This window comes from Macadamia integrifolia, chromosome 5, assembly GCF_013358625.1.
Source record: "Macadamia integrifolia cultivar HAES 741 chromosome 5, SCU_Mint_v3, whole genome shotgun sequence".
Classification (NCBI taxonomy): domain Eukaryota; kingdom Viridiplantae; phylum Streptophyta; class Magnoliopsida; order Proteales; family Proteaceae; genus Macadamia; species Macadamia integrifolia.
This window is the reverse complement of record NC_056561.1, coordinates 2,759,025-2,783,008: the sequence shown is the minus strand read 5'-3', so window position 1 is coordinate 2,783,008 and position 23,984 is coordinate 2,759,025. Positions and strand designations below refer to the sequence as shown.

The 23,984-nt window shown below is 39.5% G+C and overlaps 1 protein-coding gene across 5 annotated transcripts in view; it reads left to right on the top strand.

Moving 5' to 3' along the window:
• LOC122079191 (probable cyclic nucleotide-gated ion channel 5) overlaps positions 1-23,984 on the top strand; it is a 111,184-nt gene that overhangs the window by 55,456 nt on the left and 31,744 nt on the right. For all 5 annotated transcript variants that reach the window (XM_042645452.1, XM_042645455.1, XM_042645454.1 and 2 more), the window contains exon 5: positions 8,961-9,259. In XM_042645452.1, the coding sequence (XP_042501386.1) occupies positions 8,961-9,259 (299 nt within the window). The remainder of the gene's footprint in view (positions 1-8,960; positions 9,260-23,984) is intronic.

Below are 23,984 nucleotides of genomic sequence, written 5' to 3'. Positions count from 1 at the left end.
CTACGATCCCAGGGTCGGAGTCTCCTGTGAGGCCTTCTGGGATGATCAGAAACAAGGGATGAGGATTGAACGCTAACGGGCTCCAAATTCAGAGAAGCTTTCTTGCCTTGAGTTGAGCTGTCGACATTCATAGTCTTAGAAGATTTATTGGCGATGAAGTGGATTGTTTGGTGACCAAAGATCTTGCTAGTAGTACATTGAGGTGGGAGCCACTCATATCGGACCAGTTGGGTGAAATAATGTTATTCGTCATCATAAATAGGTATAGAGGCTGAAGGTCTGTTGTTAGTGGTGATTTCAACACAGATGCGAGCAAAGGAGATTTTATCCAACGTCTAGTTCGAAGATCTGAGAAGAGGGGCTTTCCAATAATAAAACCAACGATGCTGAGCCCCTTGGCACACCAGAAGTGAAGAGGCAGTGAGGGGAGGGTAACCCAAATCGGAATGGTTTTGTAGTCCACTTTAATGAGGGTAGTATACTTGTCCAATTGCCTACGAAAAATAGGCTTTCTGCCCATAGCTTCAAAGGCCAGCTTCAAGGGCGGTGGTCTTTTCTGATACATCAAAGAAATCGATCACAAAGAGGCCGTTGTTTAACATAAAAGTAGAGAGCCTCCCTTTGATTCTCCATTAATTGGTTAAGGATGCTTTGACAATGTTGAAAGGGGGGTGGCTGCCCAGAAAGTGGCCTATAAGACAGTTTTTCCACTTGGAGATTTCTGGTTCAGAAACCCTGAAGGGAAAATACCTATAGGTAAGTCATTGATAACAGAGGGAGGGATATAGTGGAGGGTATGACCCATAGCGGAAGGAAGGGAAGGAAAAGAGGGGGGGGGGGGTGGAGGAAGAGGAACAACCAACCAGATTCCAGGGCTTGGAGGTGGAGGAGGGGGAGTGGGAAGGAGTGAAGGGGGTACGCTCTGGATGGCTCCCGACAGTAGAGGCCTTTGGAGAGGGATCGGTGGTGGAGAGTGGTCGGTCGTGGAGCGGCACCCCCTTATTACTCCGAATGTATATGCCATAAGAGGCACTTTCCTGATCTAAGTTTTTCAGCCTTCCCTTTCTACAACAACACATCTCAGCCTTCCCTTTCTCTTCTTCCCAAACCGTAAGCTTCCATCCCTTCCCAACCTCCACCTTCTTCTCTTCCTTGTCTCCCTAATTCCCCATGAGATAGCACTAATGATGTGATTCATATGAATCTGGTCGCTGTCCCACACATAACCTCAATTTCTTAAACCCTAAAATTATGTGAGTGAGCAATTGGAGTACTATTTCCTTATCCTGTGATTCTTAATTCTTCCTTTTTAGGGTTCGATTCTTTCTTTTGTTAAGATCAAACCTCCTTTTGAAGATCAAATGTTGCACCTTGAAGAAGTGTTCATCATTGCTTACAAGATTGAAGACCATACCCATCTACGATTTTAGGGTTTTCTCCAAAACCCTGATCCCATCGATTTTTTGGTTCCTTCCCACAGATGCAGGTGATATTTGGAAGAGACCTTTCTCATCCCTACGGAGGAGATCGACCAGCCTTGTGGCCCCATCTCTAAGGCTATGTGTGTGATCCTTGTCTTCTTGAAAATTTAGGGTTTTCTCCCAAAACCCTAATTTTTCATCTCTTTTCAGTTCTTCATCAAAATCAAATATAACTTGGAGGAGTTCTTCGCCACCCTTACTAGGCAGTTTGATCCAAGTGTTGGCCTTTTCTGACGTCTGTCTTTGAAGATTTGATATTTCTCCCAATTTTTTGTTGACTTCTCCCTATTATCATCATGTTTGGAGTAACTACTATTTCTGTTGCAACCTTAGACTCTGATGGGCAGGGTTGTAATGAATATATTCCTTTTGGTGCTTGCTTTGTGAAATTGGATGGAACTAATTATCTCATCTTGCCTAGAACCACTTATCTTACGATTGCCGACAGAGGTCTCCCTGGACATATCACAAGCAAATCAAAGAAACCCTTTGAGGAGGGTACTCCTCAGGACAAATGGATCACCAATTATTCTCTGGTAATGGATTTTCGGATCAATTCTATACATCAATCTATCTCTAGAGGGTTCTTGTTGTTGGAAACTGCTTCTCAGATCTAGGTTACTACCAAAGAAACCTACGGAAAAATAGGGATTGATGCCCAAGTGTTTGATCTTCGTAAGAAAGTGTGTACTACTACTACTCAATAGGACCTTTGTGTTCAAGTATTATGCTGAACTTTGAACTCTCTGGTATGAGCTTGATCACTTTGTAGACTTTCATCCATCTAGTGCTGAAGATATTACTCCCTATGCAACATGTGGACAAAATTAGGGTGTATGATTTCTTTGCTGGGTTTAATGTTGAGTATGATCATATTCGTGTCCAGGTACTTAGCAGATCTCCCTTCCCTACTCTGGAATAGTCTTTTGCACTGGTTCATATGGAGGAGTGTCGTCGTAACTCTATGCTTCGCACTCCTCCTACTGAGAAATCAGCTCTACAGAATGGTTCTACTACTTCTGAGGGAGCTGCCCAAACCAGTGACACTACCAAGGATGTGGTAAAATATGAATACTATAACAAACCATACCATACCAAAGCTACATGTTGGAAACTTCATGGGAAATCAGCTAATTTTGAACCTAATAGTGGTCGTTGTAAATCCAAATACAAGGCCTATCAGGCTGAAACTATTCATAAACCTTCTGCAACTGATGTTGGTCTATCCCAGGAGGAACTCCAGGCTTCCAATTCATCAGCACCGGCCAATTCTCCAGTCGCTTCAGGTTCCAACTTTGCTCGTTCAGGTATCTTGTTTGGTGGTCACTGTGCATCAGTAATCTCCAATCCTTGGATCATTGAAGCCCGTGCCACTGAATATATGACTAGTTCTTCTAACCTTTTCCGCCAGTATTCACCCACCTCAGGTAGAGAAAAAGTGAGGGTTGCAAATGGCCCCTTATCTTTTATCTCTGGAAAGGGTTCTATTCAGTGTTCTAATTCTCTCACTTTAAATTCAGTTTTACATATCCCTAATTTTACTACTAATCTACTATCTATTAGTAGCCTTACTAGGGACTTGAATTGTCAAGTAACCCTTTTTCCTTCCCACTGCATTTTTTAGGATTTGACAACAGGGAAGACGATTGGATGTGGTAAGGTGCAGGATGGTCTCTATTTGCTTGATGATGGTTGTCTTCGTACAACTGCGGGCTCTACTACTCATGAGCTACACTCTCTCTCCTCTGATATGCAATAGTTGCATTGTCTTTTAGAACGTCTTCCTCTTGGAACATTTTTTTTTTATGAATAAATTATATTAAAGGAGAAGAATATACAACAGGGGGAAAGATAGAGAGAGGGGGAGGCTCATTTGGATCCAAGCAAAAGGGGCAAAACCCAATCAAAAGGGGGCGCAACTAGGGGATACAAGCCATCAGGGTGGAGCAGTAGATATGATCGACAGGGGGAGGCCCCAGGAGACATAGTGAGCTTGTTCCTTGGGGAATCTTTGATCGAGCGATGGTGGAGGGAGGCAAGCTTAGTGCTGATGTCAAAGTAGATGGCATTCCTAATCTTGTCATATGAGCGAGAATTGGACGTTCATCGACGAAGATTCCGCTTCATCCAGAGGTGGTTGATGGTGGCACAAAAAGCAAGTTTCCTTGCAATGTCACAGATGGTGGGGCCCCGAAATGTTATATCAACCCAGATCTGTTCCCTACTGAAAGGGAGAACTCTCCTACTAGAAGGCTAATAGCAACCGAAAACTTTTTTCCAGATGGTAAAGAAGGGGCTAGAGAAGAACAAATGGTCAACATCTTCAATGCCATTCTATATAGACAACATGTAGGAGGAACCTGAATGTGATGGTCGATGAGGTAGGATTGCGTGGGAAGGTAGTTGGTAAAAGCATGCCAGGTGGTGAAACTATGATGGAGAATGTGGCCCTTAAACCAAAGGATTTTTTGCCAGAGAACAATGTGGTCCTATTGGAACATTATCTCTTTTATTTTCACAATTAGTTAAACAATGTAATGGGGATGAATTTTTTTGTGAAGCCTGTATTCTAGCTAAGCAAACTTGTTCTAGTTATATTCCATTGAATAAAAGATCTTCCATTTAGTTCACTCTAATATGTAGGGTCTGTCTTGTCGGACGTTTATCTCTGGTAAACATTGTTTGTGTCTTTCATTGATTGTCATTCTCGAACAATGTGGGTCAGTGGGTGTATATGATGTAGCTCAAAAGTGAGGTGTTCATTTGTTTTCAACACTTCCACAAGATGAATCAGACATAATTCAATGCTACTTTGAAAATTCTATGTATTGATAATGGTACTGAATATGTGGAGGGTCAATTTCAGAGGTATCTTGCTGAACATGGGATCCTCCATCAGACTAGCTGTATTGGCACTCCCGCTCAGATTGGGGTACAAGAATAGACACTTGTTGGACATTTCCCGCACAATGATTTTTTTCAGACAGGTTCCCTCTCATTATTGAATTGATGCTGTCTTGACTGCCGCCTACTTGATCAACCACATGGCTACTAGGGTTCTTGATTCTTGTACTCCTATGGCCGTTCTTCATGGGGATAACTCCTGTCCAGTTCCTCCGAAGACTTTTGGGTGTACTTTCTATGCTAGGGATCACCTACTCACCAGGAAAAGTGGAATCTCGTTGCATCAAGTGTATCAGTCTGGGTTATTCTCCTACTCAGAAAGGATACAAGTGCTATCATCCTCCTACTAGGCGTACCATAGTCACCATGAATGTTGTGTTTCACGAATCTGTAGGCTATTTTTCCTCGCCATATCTTCAGGGGGAGTCCGGTATTGACAGTGAAGAGCCGACTCTGAATTTTCTTGCTCCACCTCCAGTGTATCTACCATCTCCAACATAGAGTAAGGGGATAGAGATTACTGATATTCCAGCTTAAGGCTCAGGCTAAGACCATTGTTCCTACCTAGGGGGAGTGACTACCGTTCAACGTACTATTGGTGAATTTCAGAGATAGACTCTTCATCTCTATCGTAGGGTTCACACCAGAATTAAACAACTTAAGACCACTACCACCACTACAACACCTTTACACATCCCCTTGGCAACCCTGAATTCAGAGCCGACTAAGCCCATTGTGACAGGTATAACTTCTTTTGACCAACCTATTGCTCTTAGAAAAGGCACTAGGACTTGCACTTAACACCCCATTTCCCATGTTGTTTCTTATGATTCCCTTTCTCCCTCCTATCGTGCTTTGTGTTTTCTCTTTCTTCTGTTCGTGTTCCCCAGAATTGGTAGGAAGCTTTTGCAGATGGAAAATGGAAGGCCACAATGGTAGAATAAATGGTTGCCCTAAAAAAGAAGCTACATGTACATCAACTTTCATTACATCCACATCTTCCATTGTGGATCATTGATTCTGGTGCCTCTTCCCATATGACTCGTAAGTCGGAATTAATTTTTTCATTGTCCAAAGTTGCTTACTCTTCAACTATAATTCTTGTTGATGGGTCCTCTACCCATTTGACTGGTTATAGTACGGTTGACCATATCATCTGTTCTTCATGTCCCACAGTTACCGTTAATCCGTTATTTGTTAGCTAGCTTACTAAATCTCTTAATTATTTTGTCATCTTTTATTTTTCTTATTGTGTTTTTCAGGACCTTTAGACAAGAAGGAAGATTGGTGGTAGGTTGGACTCTACTACCTAAATTGCACAGGTCCCTCTACTGTTGTTGCTACTACTATTGATGTCACTCGTCAATGGCATTATCAGTTGGGGGCTTGGGCCATCCATCTCTATTTAAGCTTCAGCATATGGTACCTAATTGCAAATCTATGTTTTGCCTTGAGTATAAAACTTGTGAACTCGAGAAGTATCATCGGTCATCCTTTTCTACTTGTAGTTTGTCTAGAAACTAGAAGTCAAATCTTTCTTTTCCGTATTTCTTTTTGATATTGGTGGTCCTTGTATCCAAAATAGGTTAGGTTTTATTTTTTTTTATCACCTTTGTGAACGATCATTCCCATTTGACATTTGTGTATTTGTTGAAAGTTCGTTAAAAAATTGTCTATTTTTTTAAAGATTTTTTAATGAAATAAAGACCCAATTTGATGCTTCCATTAAAGTTTTTTGTTCCAATAATGCACTTGAGTACACTCAACGTTAAATTTCTACTTTCTGTTCAGCTCATGAAATGATTCTAAACAAGTTTTTATACCCCACAACAAAATGGGGTTTCTAAACAGAAAAAATAAATGCTTATTGGAGATTGTTTGGTCTCTCATGATGAGTATGCATGTTCCTAAACATTTTGGTTGTGATATTGTTCTCATTGCATGTTATTTGATCAAACAAATGCCCTTTCTATTCTAGATAACCGTTCACTTTATTTAATTTTTTCCCCAACAAACTCCCTTGTTTTCCTGGCCACCTCGAGTTTTTGATTTTTTGTTTGCTCACATTTTACAACCTCAAATACATAAATTATCTCCCAGGGCTATCAGGTGTGTTTTTCTTGGTTATTTTAGAACTCAAAAAGGGTATAAATGTTACAACCCTTTTTCTCATTGGAAAATTGTCAGCGCCGATGTTACATTTTTTTTTGAAATTATTCCGTATTTTTCTCCTCTTGTTCGTACACCTTCTCTCTTGATGTTGAAAGTAATTGTGCACCACCTCTTTCGGTTCTTGTGCCCTTTGATGATGTACTAGTTGCTTCATATCTTGCACCACTACAAGTGTACCAACAATGTAAGAAAATAGTGTCATCTACTAGTGCTTCATAGCCCACCACTCAGTTTGTTCATCCGAATGAAGGTCCTCCACAAACCATTGGCTCTTCACAAAGGTACTGGTTTTTGCACTTAGAAAACTAACTGCATAACCTATTAAAAATTATGTTTCTATCATGGCTTAAAAATTTGGCGATATCTTGCCAAAATTTTGGATATTTTGGTTTTTTGTTTTTTCTACCGAAATGAAATGGCATACGAAACACAAAGTACGTAATTTTGGTCATCTTGGTCATATTTCGGTCATTTCGGCCCCCAAAAATGCACTGTTTCGTCGAAATTTGGGCCATCTTGGTCATTTTGTTTCGCTAATTTCGGCCACTTCAGCCATTAGTCCCCACAATGGCCAAGCGAAATACATGGAAAAAAAAGTACATTGTTTCGGTGAAATTTTGCTGAAATTTCGGTATTTTGGTGGTTTTGGAACCACCGAAATGAAACGAATTCTTGAACCTTGGCTTTTATGTCTCATCTTTCTTCTCCTTGACATAACTTTGCTTTGTCATTTTCTACTAACTTCATTCCTGGGAATCATCATGAGACTTTATCCCATCCTGGGTGGAAAGTGGCTTTGGAAACTGAAATTTATATCTTAATTTCTCGACAGACATGGACCCTAGTGGATTTGCCTCCAGATAAGCGGTGTCTTTGATGTACACATTTAAGAAAGTGGCTTTGGAAACAGAAATTGATATCTTAATTTCTCGACAGACATGGACCCTAGTGGATTTGCCTCCGGATAAAATCTTGTGCGGTGTCTCTGATGTACACAATTAAGTACAATCCAAGCTGGCTGATATGTTAACCAAGGCTCTATTTGGTCTTGCTTTCTGGAAGGGTTGTTCCAAGGTGGACATGGGTGCTTTATATGCTCTAGTTTGAGAATGGGGTGTTAAGATATGTTGTAATATGACAGGAGTACTGATGTAGATCGAGCTGTCAAAAAGAGAATTCAATGCTGGCCCAATTCTGGTTCAGTTTTGTACATTGAGCCAGGCTTATTTTTCTCCAATCGGATCAGCCAACCCGCTGTTACTGTTCACGCAGGTACTGTTCACGTGAACAGTACCTTGGGGTCCAATTTTGACAGCTGCTTTGGGAAAAATTCTGCCAGCACTTGTTAGGATATTAGATATTAGTTTCTATTTTTATTTCTTTGCTTTATCTTGGCAAGTAAGTTTTGTAACTTAGGAAGATTTGTTTCATTTTTTAGTTAGTTTCTATTTTCTTAGTGAGCTAGTTAGTTTCTTATTTTGTTGGTCAAAAGAAGTTTCTATTTTGTAACTTAGCTTAGTTTCTTTTTTATCATTAGTTGTTAGTTTCTAATTTACTCTTACATGGTTAGCAAGTTAGAAGTCAAATTAGAAGGTTTTATTTTTAGCTTTAGTTTCCTTTTTTATTATGTCTTTGTGTCCAAGCAATGTAAGGCTATTTAAAGCCCATCAATTATAATGAGAGGACAGATTTGAGTTAAGGAAAAAAAGATGGCTTTTTCTGTTGTGCTGTGGGATGCAGTTGGGTGAGATGCCCAATCACTAATTCTTTTCCCCCTTCTCAACCCTCCATCGAATTCTCTTTTTGTTTTCTTATTTTCTTTTTTATTTGTTTGCTGTGAGAGAGTGTTTGAGAGCTAAAATCAAGCCTATTGGAGGACATTTTCTCTATTCAGCCAGAATTTCAGACCCTGCCTGGGATTAGGATCACTTGTGAATTGTGATTCTAGTTCTACATTAGGTACTATTGTCAATACCTGCGGTAGTCTTGAAGTTAGCACTAGTCTTCGTTGTTTTCCTATTCTATTTCTAAGTTAAATTAGTTAGTTTCCTACTGGTATTGTAATCTTATATTAGCTTTCTACTACCACAAGGAGTCTTTGCGGTATTGTAACTGGTGTTCAGTTTTATCTGTAAATCATTGTGGAGGGAGAGAGCTATCATATGGACTGTTGCTTTCTCCAACAATAGTTCTCTCTTCTTCCTTTCTCTTATTCTCTGCTGTTGGTACTGTGTATCTGATTCTGGTAATGTTACATGAGCTTTTTCTGGTTAAGTAGTTCTTTTGTAGAGAAAATCTCTTCTTCCACCATCGTGGTTTCCACTAATTAGTTGAACTGCAATATAGATGTTTTTGGGCATTTTATGCCACATATTTGACCACTGCTAGACGAATCTTTTGCAGATAGTTGGTGCTTTCTGGTACTTGTGTGCCGTGGAACGCAATGACACTTGCTGGCAGCAAGCGTGTGAAGTTAACGGGCAATGCAAGAAAAATTACTTGTATTGTGGCAATGGGCATATGGATGGTTACAATGCGTGGTTCAGCATCAGTGGAGGTGTCCTAAACAAAACGTGTTCTCCAAGTGTAGGCACATTCAATTTTGGAATCTTTACACTTGCTTTGACATCTGGTGTTGTTTCATCTAGACAATTCCTGTCAAAATACTCTTACTGTTTGTGGTGGGGCCTACAAAACTTGAGGTAAATTGTTACCATTTTTCCATGGTATTGATTGCTAGCAGATTCTATTATGTTTCACATTGATTGATGTAAACAGTAGGTATGTTAGTGTGCACTATGGCTTATTAATCAATTAGGCATCTTTTTTATCTTGATAGACATAGTATTCATGAACTGTTCAGCATAGCCATGTATGAGAATGCATCAGACGTGTTGTACGTACCACATGGTTGATCTATAGATGCAATAAAATCACTTTATTTGTTATATAAAAAAAAAGAAGAGAGAATCTAGAAGAAGGATATGATACTTTTATGTTGATGCAGGAGTGCTTCCATGGGTTGTGTTTTATTTGTTCTTTTCATCAATAAAATCACTTTGGTTGTAACATTAAAAAAAAGAGAGAATCTAGAAGAAGGTATGATACTTTTATGTTGATGCAAGAGTGCTTCCATGGGTTGGCTCAAACCCTTTTGAGAACTGGGTCCAAATGTCCAATTGGTCATTTGGTAGGATATTATAGTCATGGCAAAAGGTTCTCTGAGCTGCTAGTGTATGGTATGCTAGCACATATGTGTCTATCTCTGTCTTCTCACATGAAATGACCTGGCTGACCTTCAGTGCATGATACTATTTTTCTGCACCTTGTTGGTTGGGCTCTTCTATGCCGCTTGCTCAGATTACCTTCTCCCTGTAGTTGTATATTTATTTAGATTTAGCATTTGGATTTTATCTTGTAATATTTCACTTTAAATGGGCTACTTATTGGTAGAGTCATGGTAGAGTTGATTTAGGATTTTTATTTCAGTTATGAATTACACTGAGTCTTTTAATTTTCTTTTTAATTACAACTTGTAACCATCATTAAAGGCTTGGCATAATACCATATGGTTTAAAGGCCATATCCCTCGTCATAGTTTCACTATTTGGTGCGCCCTCTCCAACTGTCTCCGTACCCAATCTTTCCTCATCCATTGACACATCCAGGTCCCCTTGTCCTGTTGCCTGTGTTGGAATGGCTTCAAAGATGCTGACCACCTCTTCTTCTCCTGTCCCTTCTCCTCTTCTATCTAGAAAAAGGCCCTTAGATCCATTTGGCCATCTTATAGAACACCCCTCCCTTTGTCTAGAGAGTGGATCTGGTTTGATATGACTTTTGGCGATTCTATCATTTGTGACACAGCAGAGAAGCTCACTTTTGTAGCAACGATCAACCATATCTGGGTGGAACGCAATCTCTGAAGATGGACTTCCAACTCCTGCTCATTCAACACGATTTGGAAAGCCATATTCTTCGATGTCCGTTCGAAGATTGGTTCCATCCGCCACAGTTCGATTGTAATACCCCAAGGAAAAGGCTCATTGTTGTTTCCTGGGGCCTCCCTTCCTCCACCATTCCCCCCTCTCCCAATTGATGTTTCCCCATTTTGGTTGCCCTTGTTTTTAGTTTGGCCTTTTAGCTCCCCTTGAGCATTGTGACCCATGTGGCTCCTCCCCCCGCCTTCTCTCCCTTTGTATATTCTTCCTCATGGTAATGAATTAATCATTCATCCAAAAGAAAAAAAAAAAGAATGAATTGAATATTGAGTTTTGATTTTAGAGCCCGTGTGGCTTGTGCGAGTTTCTTCCCCCCCTCCCTCCTTTTGTGTGAATCCTCTCCTCCTTTTCTAGTTTTCTTTCCCATCCCCTGTTTCTAGACAGTAGTAGCAGTCCTTCATGTTGGATTGAAATCCATCGATACAACTCCATTCCTCCTTAGAATCTGGGCGTATGTTGCCTACCCATAGGGAATCTAAACCCTAGATGCTTAACCCCGAGAACAGACCGTGTTGTGAAAGCAAGAGTAAAACCAGTACCGACCACCAGATCTGGTTCAGGCCTACAGAACACTCTTGTTGCAGGTTCTGTCGAGTCGAATCTTGGTGCTCTTTGTAATGCAGGTTGTGGTTATGCCTGGAATATCAGACCCAATCAACAGAAGCTGAAGGAGTTCTCATTTCGTGTTTTCTGCTCTTCCGCTTCCTTGGTTGGTTACGTCTTGAGGTAGGAGAGGACTTCTTCCTGCCCTCGGCTCCTCTTTCCCCTTTAATAATTAAAACCCTCTTTTAACTCATTTTTCCCATATTACCCTCCCCTTGTTCCACTGTTACCTTCTATCCATATTTTGGTTTCCCATTCCAAAACTACCCTTCTCAACTTATACGCCACTTCTACCTATTTGTTCCTTCTCTTCTGGTTTAAGCTTCCAATAAATTACGAAATTGCCATTAAGTTCGATTGTTGAGATGTTTGTTACTTGTGTGGGCCCATAAGCTAACCGAATAGGGTTTTCGACTCGGGTTCTGCACAAATGTGTTTCCAAGGTTTAAGAAAGCTGAAAGTAGTCCAATTGTTACAATGCCAGCTGTCAGGAGGATTCATTATATTAGTTTATATGAACTATCAAACACCAAAGGCTAGATACCTCTTGAATTTATTATCGATTAATATACAAATTGGAGAATGTCATACCAGTTGGGCACTGTTTGATAACGTTTCTGTTGTTTCTGTGTCTAGAAACAACAGAAACTGCTTTTCACATTTTTGGAAACAAAAACAGATTTTTTGGTATTTGATAAACCTGTTTTTCGAAACGTTTTTTGCAGACATAATGCCATTAAAAAACCCAGTAGTATCATCTGATGCCCAATAGGGAGAGAGGGTTTGGTTGCCTCATTTTAGGTTTAAATAGTTGAGAGATTCATCGGGCACAACAAGCTTTTTTTTCCCCTCAAATTCGTCCGACTTGTTTCGTCAAAGTCGTTTATAGAATTGTAACTAGGCATAACTTTTGATTTATGTTTCTAGAAATGGGTGAAATGAAACAACTTTATCAAACAATTTTTAGGCTGTTTATCCGTTTCTGGGAACAAGAAAATGCAGAAACGGAACATTATCAAACGGTGCCTTGGAGTACACACGTGGTCACGTTGGTAATTGTGTGCATGACTGATAGGGATAAATTAATGGATAGAAATCGGAGTAATAGACTTGGTTCTAATAAAAACATTAGGTAAGGAGGAGAGGACATATTGAAGGTGTTAACTGGACAATAGATGGTAAACAAATAACATGGGGTAGGGTAGTAAGAAATGACAAGAGTGCTTGTGTTTTAGTGGAAAATGTAGCTTGAGTGTGTGTAGCGGTCTCATGGGATTCATTTTTTCTGGCCCCAAGTGGTTGGGGCAAGGCTTTGTCAAATTGGGTGGTATGTGATGATTTCTAGGAAGGCCTTGGAAAGAACGGAATGACGGATGAGAATTTCTGAAGCTAATCCCTAGTAGCTGGGAAAATGTGTGACACATTTTGCTATATCTAGAAATGTTCATTAGAATAAACCCCATCGATAATTTTGGATAGCTTTGAATGTCAGAACACTTTACCAAATGCTATATTAATTGTCATTTTTCCTCAAACTCTTATTCAGTGCTTCTTACCCTCTTATCACCCAAAACAACACAAAATATCCCCTTAAATTAATTTGGAAAACAGAAGAGAAGCTTCTTGGCTCTGCCTAAGTGAAGACTCTTGGTTTGGAAGTGAGTCAAAAGGTGAACATTGATCAGCAAATCGGGGTTGCTGCTGGGAGTCTATCTCCTCATTTTTCTTATTTTATTGGTTGCCAAGGCTGGAATACGACTTGTAAGTTCCAGACCTGTTGGAGTCTTTTTTCTCTTTAGTTTATTAGAGTTTTATTCCATATAGGACTGTTTTTATTGAGTAGCAAGAGGGAGGAATTTTCTTGTTTGATTTGTCTTCTATTTTCCTTTAGGTCCTGATATGATTCCAACTTTCCTATATGGAACATGACTGGCCTTTTCTGATTTTTATAAATAATGAGAAGAGGGAAGGCCTTTCCTATGATTTTCCAGTTAAACAAAGCTCTTCACTTAGTTCTATAGTGATTCAGAAACTATTGCGGTGATTCAGTAGAAGGCCTGTGGTGATTCCAGTCTGAGGCATGGTTCGAAATCTCGCCAAGATCTCAGAAATTTCGGCTTTTTTTTTTTTTTTGGTTGAAATGAAACGTATTACAAATTAGTTGTTGTACAATGTTTAGGCTGAAATTTCGGTATCGATGGAGATTTTGGTATCGTTTCAGCGAGATACCGAAATGCTACAAACCACATGATATAAATACTTGCTCTCGGTGAGACAGAGTCGAACTCACCTATCTCGACTATTTCGGTTATATCTCCGTTCCAGCTGTAAAGTTATACACAAATCACTCCTATTAGAGCCTTATTAGCCACATCATCATACATTTTGACTTCCAAATCTCTCCTCCAACAAGATTTACACATTCCAAGCTTAGTGAAGGTAAAGTTTTTTCCCCAAAATTAATATTTTTTTTAAATAGTACATAAATACATGTTGGATGCTTTTAGATTTTTCATACAACAGAGGCCGATCTATGACCTCACGGAGTCAAAAAGTTTTTTTGGTACATACCATCGGCGAAGAGCATACAACACGGAACCTCCCCTTGGTTGTTCATGGTTAAATCATCCATAATAAGAGTAAACAGATAAGGACTTAAAGTAGATCCCTAATGTAAACCAACAGTGATTGGGAACTTATTGCCTTAACCTCCGATGGTTCTTACGCTCATCACTACATCCTCGTACATGTCTTTGATAATATCTATATATTTACATGACGCCCCTTTCTTCTCCAATGCATTCCGGATGAGCTCTCTGGGGACCCTATCGTAGGATTTTTCTATGTCAATGAAGACCATATGGAGACTTCTTGTAGGTTCTCGACTTTTCCATAAGCCTCCTAAGAAGATAAATCTCCTCCGTCGTGGATCTCCCTGACATAAAACCGAATTGGTTCCTTGAGATACTACTTGTTTCTCTTCCTAGGTGGACTTCGATAACCTTCTCCCATAATTTCATAGTTTGACTCATGAGGTTTATGCCTCTGTGATGTAGATAAGTCACTTAATGAGCTTATTTTATTACAAATAAGCGTTGGGTTGGGTTATGTATGTGTTAGGCCTTTAATCCCATGGGTTTTCTTTGTACTAGGCCACTTTAATGGGCCTAAAATATGGATAGAAAGTAGGATAACGGGATTTAATTCATTAGTTTAGTTAGAGTCCTGTTTTGAGTCTATTTCCTTTGTTATTTCAGTTTTAGTCGGTTTAGGTTTCCTTATTAGTGAATGACTAGTTAGCTACTTACTCCATGTTGGAGTTATAATCCTAATCCTATTATGAGTCCAAGTCCTGGTAGGAGTGTCTAGCCCTATTTGGAAACTAGCTCATAGTTATGATAGGATTGCTATTCTGCCCTCTTTAAATAGAGGAGCCTATCATAATCTCAGATTTGAATAAAGAAGATTTGCAATCAATTGCTTAGAGCAGCCGAGATGGCTATGGGTGAGAAGCCCAGGCTGAGATAGCCACTTCCTCTCCCACTTCCTTTATTTCTTCTTTGTCTAATCACTTTACTTCTTCGTTAATTTTCTATTAACTGCTATTAAAGAAATTCAGACCTGTCCAAGCATTAAAAACCAGAATCGATCAACAAAGGAGTTCTTATTACTGAAGTCAATCGATCCCCATTGCTGCCCTCTTCATTGACTGCCTAGAAAGGCATTCAGTAGGAATGTTCCAGGCATTAAAGGATCCATCGATCCCCCTCAGAGCACGGTTAAGGAATCAGCCTTGTTCATTAGAAACTTCTCTTGTTTCTCTCTCTTCAACCTGAAATCAAGAAAGTGAATAACCTCTTATTCCTCCATTAAAAGTTCCTATTTTTTAATAGGTTTTTGTCCCCTCCTTAGGGACTACCATCGATCTAGTTTTCAGCTCATTCTGAGCTCCACAGCAGTAGCAGCCTCCTTCCCTGTTTTACCCTTTGAAGGAGATTTCCTCTCTCCTTGTCGATTGTCTTTTTTTTGGGATTTTTCTTGTGGGTTGCTTATTTATTGTAAGGGTTGTTTATGATAGCTGTTTCCTTGTTCTAAGGTCTCTTTAAATTATATTGTTTGGGGTTTATAAATTGTGGGGGTTAGTTTCTTGTAACCTACTTCTGCATTAAGTGGTATCAGAGCTATGGTTGAAGAAAGCTCCAAACAAATCACTCTGGAAGATGTGTGGAAACCCCTCTAGGCCTTGACTGCAAGGTTAATGGTCATGACCAACGGCTGGTAGAATTGAGAGTCTACTACTGCTCATTCCAATACTCAGGCTACTACTGCCCCATCTAATGCTCAGCCACATTATTTTCGTGGGGAATTTCTTGAATGGATGTATGAATTAGATATGTAATTTGACAACTACAACTTAATAGAGACGCAACGGCTTCAATATGTTTTCTCCCAAATGAGTGATTGTGTTTGTATACAATGGAGAATCCGTGAAAGGCAACTTCAAGCTCAGGAACGTAAACCTAGAACATAGGACGAGATGCAATATGAGTTGGCGGGCATGTACCTATCTAAGCAGGAACAAAGAATGTACTTCCTTCCACCAGATTTCCAACAACCACCCACAATTGACAAGAGCATGAAGGAATCATCGGCCTCTATTGCAAAGGAGCAACAAGAGAAGACACCTTTAAGCAGTAAACCAGAGTCAGAAGTTGATGTTAGTGACGAAGAAATTCTAGCAATTCCTATTGTCAAAGAAGAGCTAGTCATTGATGTTCCCATCAACAAGACTCATGTGGAAAAATTCGAAAGCAACAAGGTTGCCACAATAGACAATGAGGTTGCGATTGAGGAACTTGACACTACAACAACTGTGATGACTGTGAACAGCCAAGAGAAATATCCTAAGGAGTTTGAGACTGAAATTGTGGAGGTCAAGAACATAGTGGATGAAGGCGTACATGTGGACAACCCCATGGATACATTTGAAGACCTTGAGATTTAGCATGTGGAGTTCATCATCCCATTAAAGTATCTTGAAGATCGAGCTCCTCACGTTCTAGACTTTATCCTTATTATCAAAGAGCTACCTGAATTTTTCTACAGCTTGAAGAGGGACGTGCACCATGCTATTATCACCCTCACACTCTACAAAATTCGAGGACGAATTTTTTTCTTAGAGAGGGCTAGTTGATGTAGATAAGTCACTTAATGGGCTTATTTTATTACATATAAGCGTTGGGTTGGGTTGGGTTGGGTTATGTATGTGGTGGGCCTTTAATCCCATCAGTTTTCTTTGTAATGTGCCACTTTAATGGGCCTAAAATATGGGTAGAAATTAGGAAAACGGGATTTAATTCATTAGTTTAGTTAGAGTCCTGTTTTGAGTCTATTTCCTTTGTTATTATTTCAGTTTTAGTTAGAGTCCTGTTTTGAGTCTATTAGTGAATGACTAGTTTACCTACTCCATGTTGGAGTTCTAATCTTACTCCATGTTGGAGTCATAGTCCTAGTCCTATTATGAGTCCAAGTCCTGCTAGGAGTGTCTAGTCCTATTTGGAAACTAGCTCATAGTTATGATAGGATTGCAATTCTGCCCTCTTTAAATAGAGGAGCCTAGTGCTTCAAATCTCAGATTTGAATAAAGAAGATTTGCAATCAATTGCTTAGAGCAGCTGGGATGGCTGTGGGTGAGAAGCCCAGACTGAGATAGCCACTTCCTCTCCCACTTCCCTTGTTTCTTCTTTGTCTAATCACTTTACTTCTTTGTTAATTTTCTATTCACTGCTATTAAAGAAATTCAGACCTGTCCAAGCATTAAAAACCAGAATTGGCCAGCAGAGGAGTTCTTATTACTGAAGTCAATCGATCCCCATTGCTGCTCTCTTCATTGACTGCCTAGAAAGGCATTCAGCAGGACTGTTCCAGGCCTTCAAAGGATCCATCGACCCCCTCAGAGCACGGTTAAGGAATCAGCCCTGTTCATGAGAAACTTCTCTTGTTTCTCTCGCTTCAACCTGAAATCAAGAAAGTGAGTAACTTCTTATTCCTCCGTGAAAAGTTCCTCATTTTTTTAGGTTTTTGTCCCCTCCTTAGGGACTACCATCGATCCAGTTTTCAGCTCATTCTGAGCTCCACAGCAGCAGCCGCCCCCTTCCCTGTTTTACCATGTGCAGGAGATTTTTTCTCTCCTGGTTGGTTGTCTTTTTTTTTGGGATTTTTCTTGTGGGTTGCTTGTTTATTGTAAGGGTTGTTTATGACAGTTGTTCCCTTGTTCTAAGCTCTCTTTAAATTGTATTGTTTGGGGTTTATAAATTGTGGGGGTTAGTTTCTTGTAATCTACTCCTACATTACTCTGTAGTTATTGCAACTCTAAATATTGCCTTTATTTTTGTAAATTGGTACAACAATACTTTTCCTCCATTCATCAAGCATCTTTATCGTGCTCATAATCTTGTTAAACAACTTGGTAAGCTAAAATGCTTATGATGCTCAAAAGAAGTGAGTCAAACATTCAAACATTCATCACTTTTTGCTGTTAGTGAATATCAAATATCTACTTAATTTACTTATACATTTATAGTCTTATACTATTAGTAGTTGAAGAACAGATCATTCAAACGATTTTCAGAACATTTCCTTGATTTTAGTTGAAGAACAGATCATTCGAGACAGTAATTGAGGTTAACCGAACACATTGAAATGAAAATTTCTTCTGATCTAGAACTGTGACTTCTGTTGTGAGGTGAAACAAAACACATTCGCAAGCAATGCACTTGCATTGTACTTCGTGTGCGTCTGAAATTTCTGAATTCAGAAGAGTGGGATGCTCAGGTCACCGTTTTGGGTTTTCTAGGGTTCACTTCTGGTCTCCAACTGTTAGATTGGGGTTTCAAACAAATGTGTAGGGTTTATATGGAGGAATATAACAGGGTAAAATGTATTTTCTCTTTTTTCTTAGTTTTAAGTTGACACCGTTATTGAGACTGGGATGGAGCCAGTAATTTAGCTTAACTGAACACATTGAAATGAAAATTTCTTCTGATCTAGAACTGTGACTTCTGTTGTGAGGTGAAACAAAAGATATTCGCAAGCAATGCATTAGCATTGTACTTCGTATGCATTTGAAATTTCTGAATTCAGAAGATTGGGACGTTCAGGTCGCCGTTTTGGGTTTTCTAGGGCTCACTTCAGGTCTCCAACAGTTAGGTTGGGGTTTCAAACAAATGCGTAGGGTTTATACGGAGGGATATAACAGTTAAAACGTATTTTCTTTGTTTTCTTAGTTTTAAGTTAACACAGTTATTGAGACTGGGTATGGTAAATAGTTTTCAAAAAAATTGTTGAGACATGAAATTCGGGAAAGTGACGGGTGGTACAAGAAAATTTTCCAATAATTTAATACATACTTTTATTCTCAAAGTTAGAAACCTGTTACAAGCAATTAATGAACTGATACATTTAAATTTCAAGTTCATAGAAGCTCAATAAATGAATTTCATGGGAATCTGTATTCGGACATCCGTAATGGACCACAGAAGACCATTCTATATCAAGTCTATCTGCAGAAATACATAGACATTAATATATCCCACAACCATATAATGCAGATCCTTGTCACAATGGTTTGTGTACACCAAAACTTTTAATATCATTGATTCATCAAACATTTATCCTGTTAGCAAGAAACTAATTCATCTTTTGGCCCGAAATGAAAGAAGAGGCCAAAAGTAAGAAGAATAGGGTTTTTTTCTAATCCAAGAAAAATTGGCTATCTAGCCAAAGAGAATGCTAGAAAGATAGATTCTTATGGGTACTAATCAGAGAGAGTCTTGAGTAGATTGTTTATTTCAACCACAATAGATCCTCTAACGAAGCGGCACTCATCCCCCTGTTCTTCTTGATCGGACAACTTTGCTTTCGTTTTGATGAGCAGCTCTCTTGCTCTATCCTTCCTCTTAACAGCTTTTTCTTTGTCTTTTTCAAGACAAGATAGGACTCCTTCGGAACATCCATATTCTCACTCTCTCCAACTTTCTTCCCATATTTTCAGGTCAATGTTCACAATATGATCAGACAGAACTTATCTCAGTGTTTGTCATTCTTGACAGACACCATCTGCCGCCTTTGTCTCAGCCTTTGCGCATGTTGAACGCAAAAGGTTCTTGGTTCAATTATAAATAAAGGAGGAGAAATAGAGGATGATGCTGCACAAAGAATTAGAGTGGGGAGGACAAAGGTTTTTTTCTTGGGGGGGGGGGTTTGCATCCGAAGTGTTGTGTGATTGGTGTATTTCTTTAAATTTGAAGGAAATTTTTTATAAGAAAGTTATACGATCAACAATGATGTATGGAGGTGAATGTTAGGCATTGAAGAAACAACATATAAACAAACTTAGTGTAGCTGAAATGAGGATGTTGAGATTGATGAGTGGTGAAACTTTAAAAGATAAAATAAGAGATGAAGAAATCAAAGCTAAATTTGGAGTAGTTCTGATACAGGGTCATTGAAGAAATAACATATAAACAAACTTAGTGTAGCTGAAATGTGGATGTTGAGATGGAGAGTGGTGAAACTTGAAAAGATAAAATAAGGGATGAAGAAATTAGAGCTAATTTTGGGGTAGCTCCGATTCATGACAAGTCGAGAGAAAATCATTTGAGGTGGTATAGACGTGCAATAGAGTCCTTTGAATGCTTTAGTATTGATGGGTGATATGATGTAGATTGGAGGAGCTAAAAGAGTCGAGGTGATGAGTTTCTAGAAGCCTAAAGGTTTTGGGTCAGAAACCTAAACCAGAGTTGAAGTGAATGATGTAAGACCTATTTCAAAATAAATTTCAGTAGAGAACAATCAACCAATCAGATGTGACTTGAGATTCTGATTGATGGTCAGAATCAGATTAGGGAACAACTGGTTAAAATTTAAACCAGATCTAATGGTCTGATCTGATAACAGAATAATATCGTATTAGAGATAGGATACTCAAAAAGTCAAGTTTCAGAACAGGAACCACAACTAACTTGTCCGATCAAATCGGCAAATAATATGAACTCAGGATGTGTAATATCAGTAACAAGTCTGATATAACAGTGTATGAAAACCTGATTTAAGAATCTGGATTAATAATTAAGCAGTACCCTGATTCCAGGAACAGAAACTGGGACTTTGGAATTTCTGAATTCTGACAACGGTAGGGCTTCTTAATAAACAGCAGCAAAACTCAGTTTTGAAAACTAGAAATCACTAAGGTTGTGTAAGTATTAGAAATTCCAGTAACCAGATTATGCATAACGCAGAATAGAACTCGAAAGTTACGGACCTGATTTGATAAAATAAACTGTGAAGAAGATTAGAAGAGGAAGATATGATGAGGCTTCTCACTTCTTAACTGGAGTCTCACCAGCAAGTATTGGTATCTCACCAACAGAAACTTGGATCCCACAACCAGATTCTGAGTCTCACAGAAAGAGCAGTGATACCCATCTCAATCTTAATAATAAAAACTGCTGGTAGGCTTACCCTTGCATCAATATATATGTAGCTGAGTTTAGAGCATAGTTCAAGGTTTTGATTTCAAGCCTAGTTTAACCCCAAGGGGGTAGCCGAGTTGGCAAGGGACCTTGGCCTCAGGAAGTGTGTGGTTCTGAGTTCGACTCCTCTTACCTCCTTGGGGCCACTCACACGGGGGTTTTTAATGCTCTTCACTACTTTGGGTGAAAGTTGAATGGTTCTTATTCAACCCTGGTATGACCCGTTCATGCGGTTGTGGGGTTATTATGGGCCCACAAGACTAGTCAGGCCGAAGGCCTGGATAACCGTTGTTAGCCAAAAAAAAGAAGATTTCAAGCCTAGCTTGGACCAGTGTCGAAACCGAAATGTTTCGTGATTGAGCCACCTAGAAGGACCAAAATATCCCTATTAGAGGAAATATCACTCTCCTCCGCTGAACTATGTCGAAATATCAACTTGACCCACACTTTTCCAAAAATATCATTCACCTCCCCCCAAATAAAAAGATTCTATCTAACGTCTCCAACTGTTTGAAATGGTTGTTAAGTCATCTGGTTTTGTCTCATAATGCCTAAAATACCCTCCTAAACATGAAATACCCAATATACCCTTAATGAAAAAAACCCATCTTCCCCATACCATACTCTCTCGATTCTGTAATGGTGGGTCCCCATTCCAAAATCCAGCCTTCTTCCTCTTTCCACTCTTCTTCCTCAGGTGGGGATTCTCTCTCATTTCAAATGCCTTAAAAACTGATCCTCTCCTCTCTTTCCCTTCCAGTGGTTGATTGTCTACCGTAATTGTAGGTCTTCTCTCTTTCACCGCTTTCCCTCAGCTAAGCCTTCCACTCTACCTATTTTCTCTTCTTTCCTCTCTCACTACCCTCGCCTTTTCTCTCACTGTCATCCTCGTCCCTCCTTTTGACAAATCCTCTAGCCTTGTTTCCTTCGATGCTGTACCTGATTGAAGAAGAAACCAATTCTTCTCTCCTTTCCGATCAAATCCTCCTCGCGGTGGCCTCCAATTGCCCCCATCTCCTCCATTTCCGATACTTGGCAGGCCTGGTCTCTCCCAAGGTGCTTCTCTCTGTCTTCTTCCTGCAAGCACCTCTCCTCCCTCAACTTTAATTAATTCTAGCCTTTTAGATTTGCCAGGTTTTTCTTTTTTTTTGGTAACTTGGAACCTAAAAAGGATAAGCACATCACGCAGTTCTTATCATCTTATGTGATGTGATGTGTACGCTTTAGTAGCTTTATAGCAGTTCCTCTCTGCAACTCCAGCCTTCCAAGTTACATCCTTTGAGAAATCGATATCAAAATGAATAAATGGGAATGGATTATCACAGGTTTTGTGCAGTTTTTTCTCGATCATCCAATCCATCACTAGCTAATTTCATTTTTGGTTCAATTGAACAGTTCAACTCTCATAAAAGATGTTAAATCAAAATGAACAAATGAAATGCTTCTTCTTCTTCTATTGGAACTTGCTGCGAGTATCAGCTGATAAGTATCTACAAAAAAAAAAAAAAAAAAAAAAGGTCTCCTGATCCGATTGATCCTCACAAATGATCTCCAGATTCGGGAATTGACAATCCATAGAGAGGATTTTACAAAGAAAAAAAGATATGATAAAAATTTACGTTGATTTTCTTTTGTCGATGATGATGATGGATTAAATCCCAGAAATTAATCGACCACCGATCCTTTGTAAATGGTGCTCAACCTCATTCGAAACGATTGAATAGCGAACTTAGATCGTCTGAAAGAACTTCTCTGCAATTTCGTAATGCTACCAGCAGATCTTGAAACCCCGATTCTGGACTTACTGCCATTGGAAGTTTTAAACCCATCATACTCATAATATCCATCAAACCCACCATTAATCCCCAATCTCTGGTTCTTATTTTTGACTTCCAAAACCGGAGATATTTGTATATTCGTATTCTGTTGACCTTTCTTCCTCAAACTCTGAGAGAGCACGGTGCTGGCCTTCCCTGCAAGGGCAGCCATATCGGGAGCAGAGAGGTGATACTGTAGGTGACTGGTGGGGAGGACAAAGTAGATCTGACCTGCCTTAAGTTCTTCAAAGGGAACAAGGTCGGGAATGTAGTCGTCGAAGATGGTTTTTTTTTTTTTTTCATATTAAGGGTATATTAGGTATTTCATATTTAGGAGGGTATTTTGGGCATTATGAGAAAAAATCAGCTGACTTAACAGCCATTTCACACAGTTGGGGATGATAGATAGAATCTTTTTCTTCGGGGGAGGTGAGTGATATTTTTGGAGAAGTGTGGGGTCAAGTTGATATTCAACATAGTTTAGGGGAGGGAAGTGATATTTCCTCTCCCTATTATTTTTGAAATGAGTTGGGATTTCGTCTCTTTTGAGGTTTATTCAGAAAGTAAGGATATCCAGCTTTCAAGAAGACTTTGTTTCCTTTTTATGATTTGAACTTTTTTTTTTTAATGCAACTTTTGTGTTTTCTTCAGTGACAAGTATTTATATATAGCTAGTTGTCTCTAGAAGTTTCTCGTGTTTCTTCTTAAACTTCCTTTTCTTATATGTTTCCTTCTTCATTACTTTCTATTTTATAAGGCTTAGCCGAACAATAAATAGGCTCCGTCAGTTTATTGAATGAATTTTGCAGCTTTGTTTGCTCCTAAATCTGAGAAATATTTGTGTCAACAGCTGAGATAGCTGTGAGAGGAAGGCCCAAGGCTGAGAAGGCCTACCACCACCCACATCTATCCCATCAACTCCTCTATTGTTCTCCCTATCTTCTCTTTCCTGTTTACTTTATTTTTTGAGTATTAGTACCAGTGTTAGGAGTGAACAATTGCCGATTATCATTATTGTAAAAAACAAACAGATGGGAAAGAGTAATGCAAGACATGCAAATAAAATTGTTGATCGTGATCTAACAAGACCCTCTCCGATACCCTCCGATGAACTGACCCCTCTGTATGACCCCTTCCTCTCCGGCGGCTCTCGCCGTCGTTCCTCCTTCCCTTCCGGCCTCTTGCCAGCCCATCCCTGAACTCTCTCCTCCTATCTCATCCACCGATACTCCCTCTTCCTCCTCACTACCCCACCCCTATGGTCAGGCCTTGGAACTCTGTTGTCGCCTCCCCCTACTCCCTCCTCACCCTCTCCTCTCTGTTGGTCACTCCCTATTTTACCATCCTCCTCAGTCCCATAACTCTATCCCCTTTGCCCTCTGTCCGCCTGATCTTCTTGCCTATGAGATCCTTGAATGGAATAATTATGTGATTGGAAATTTCCTTGGTAGACGGCCACCCTTTTCAGTTGTTCAA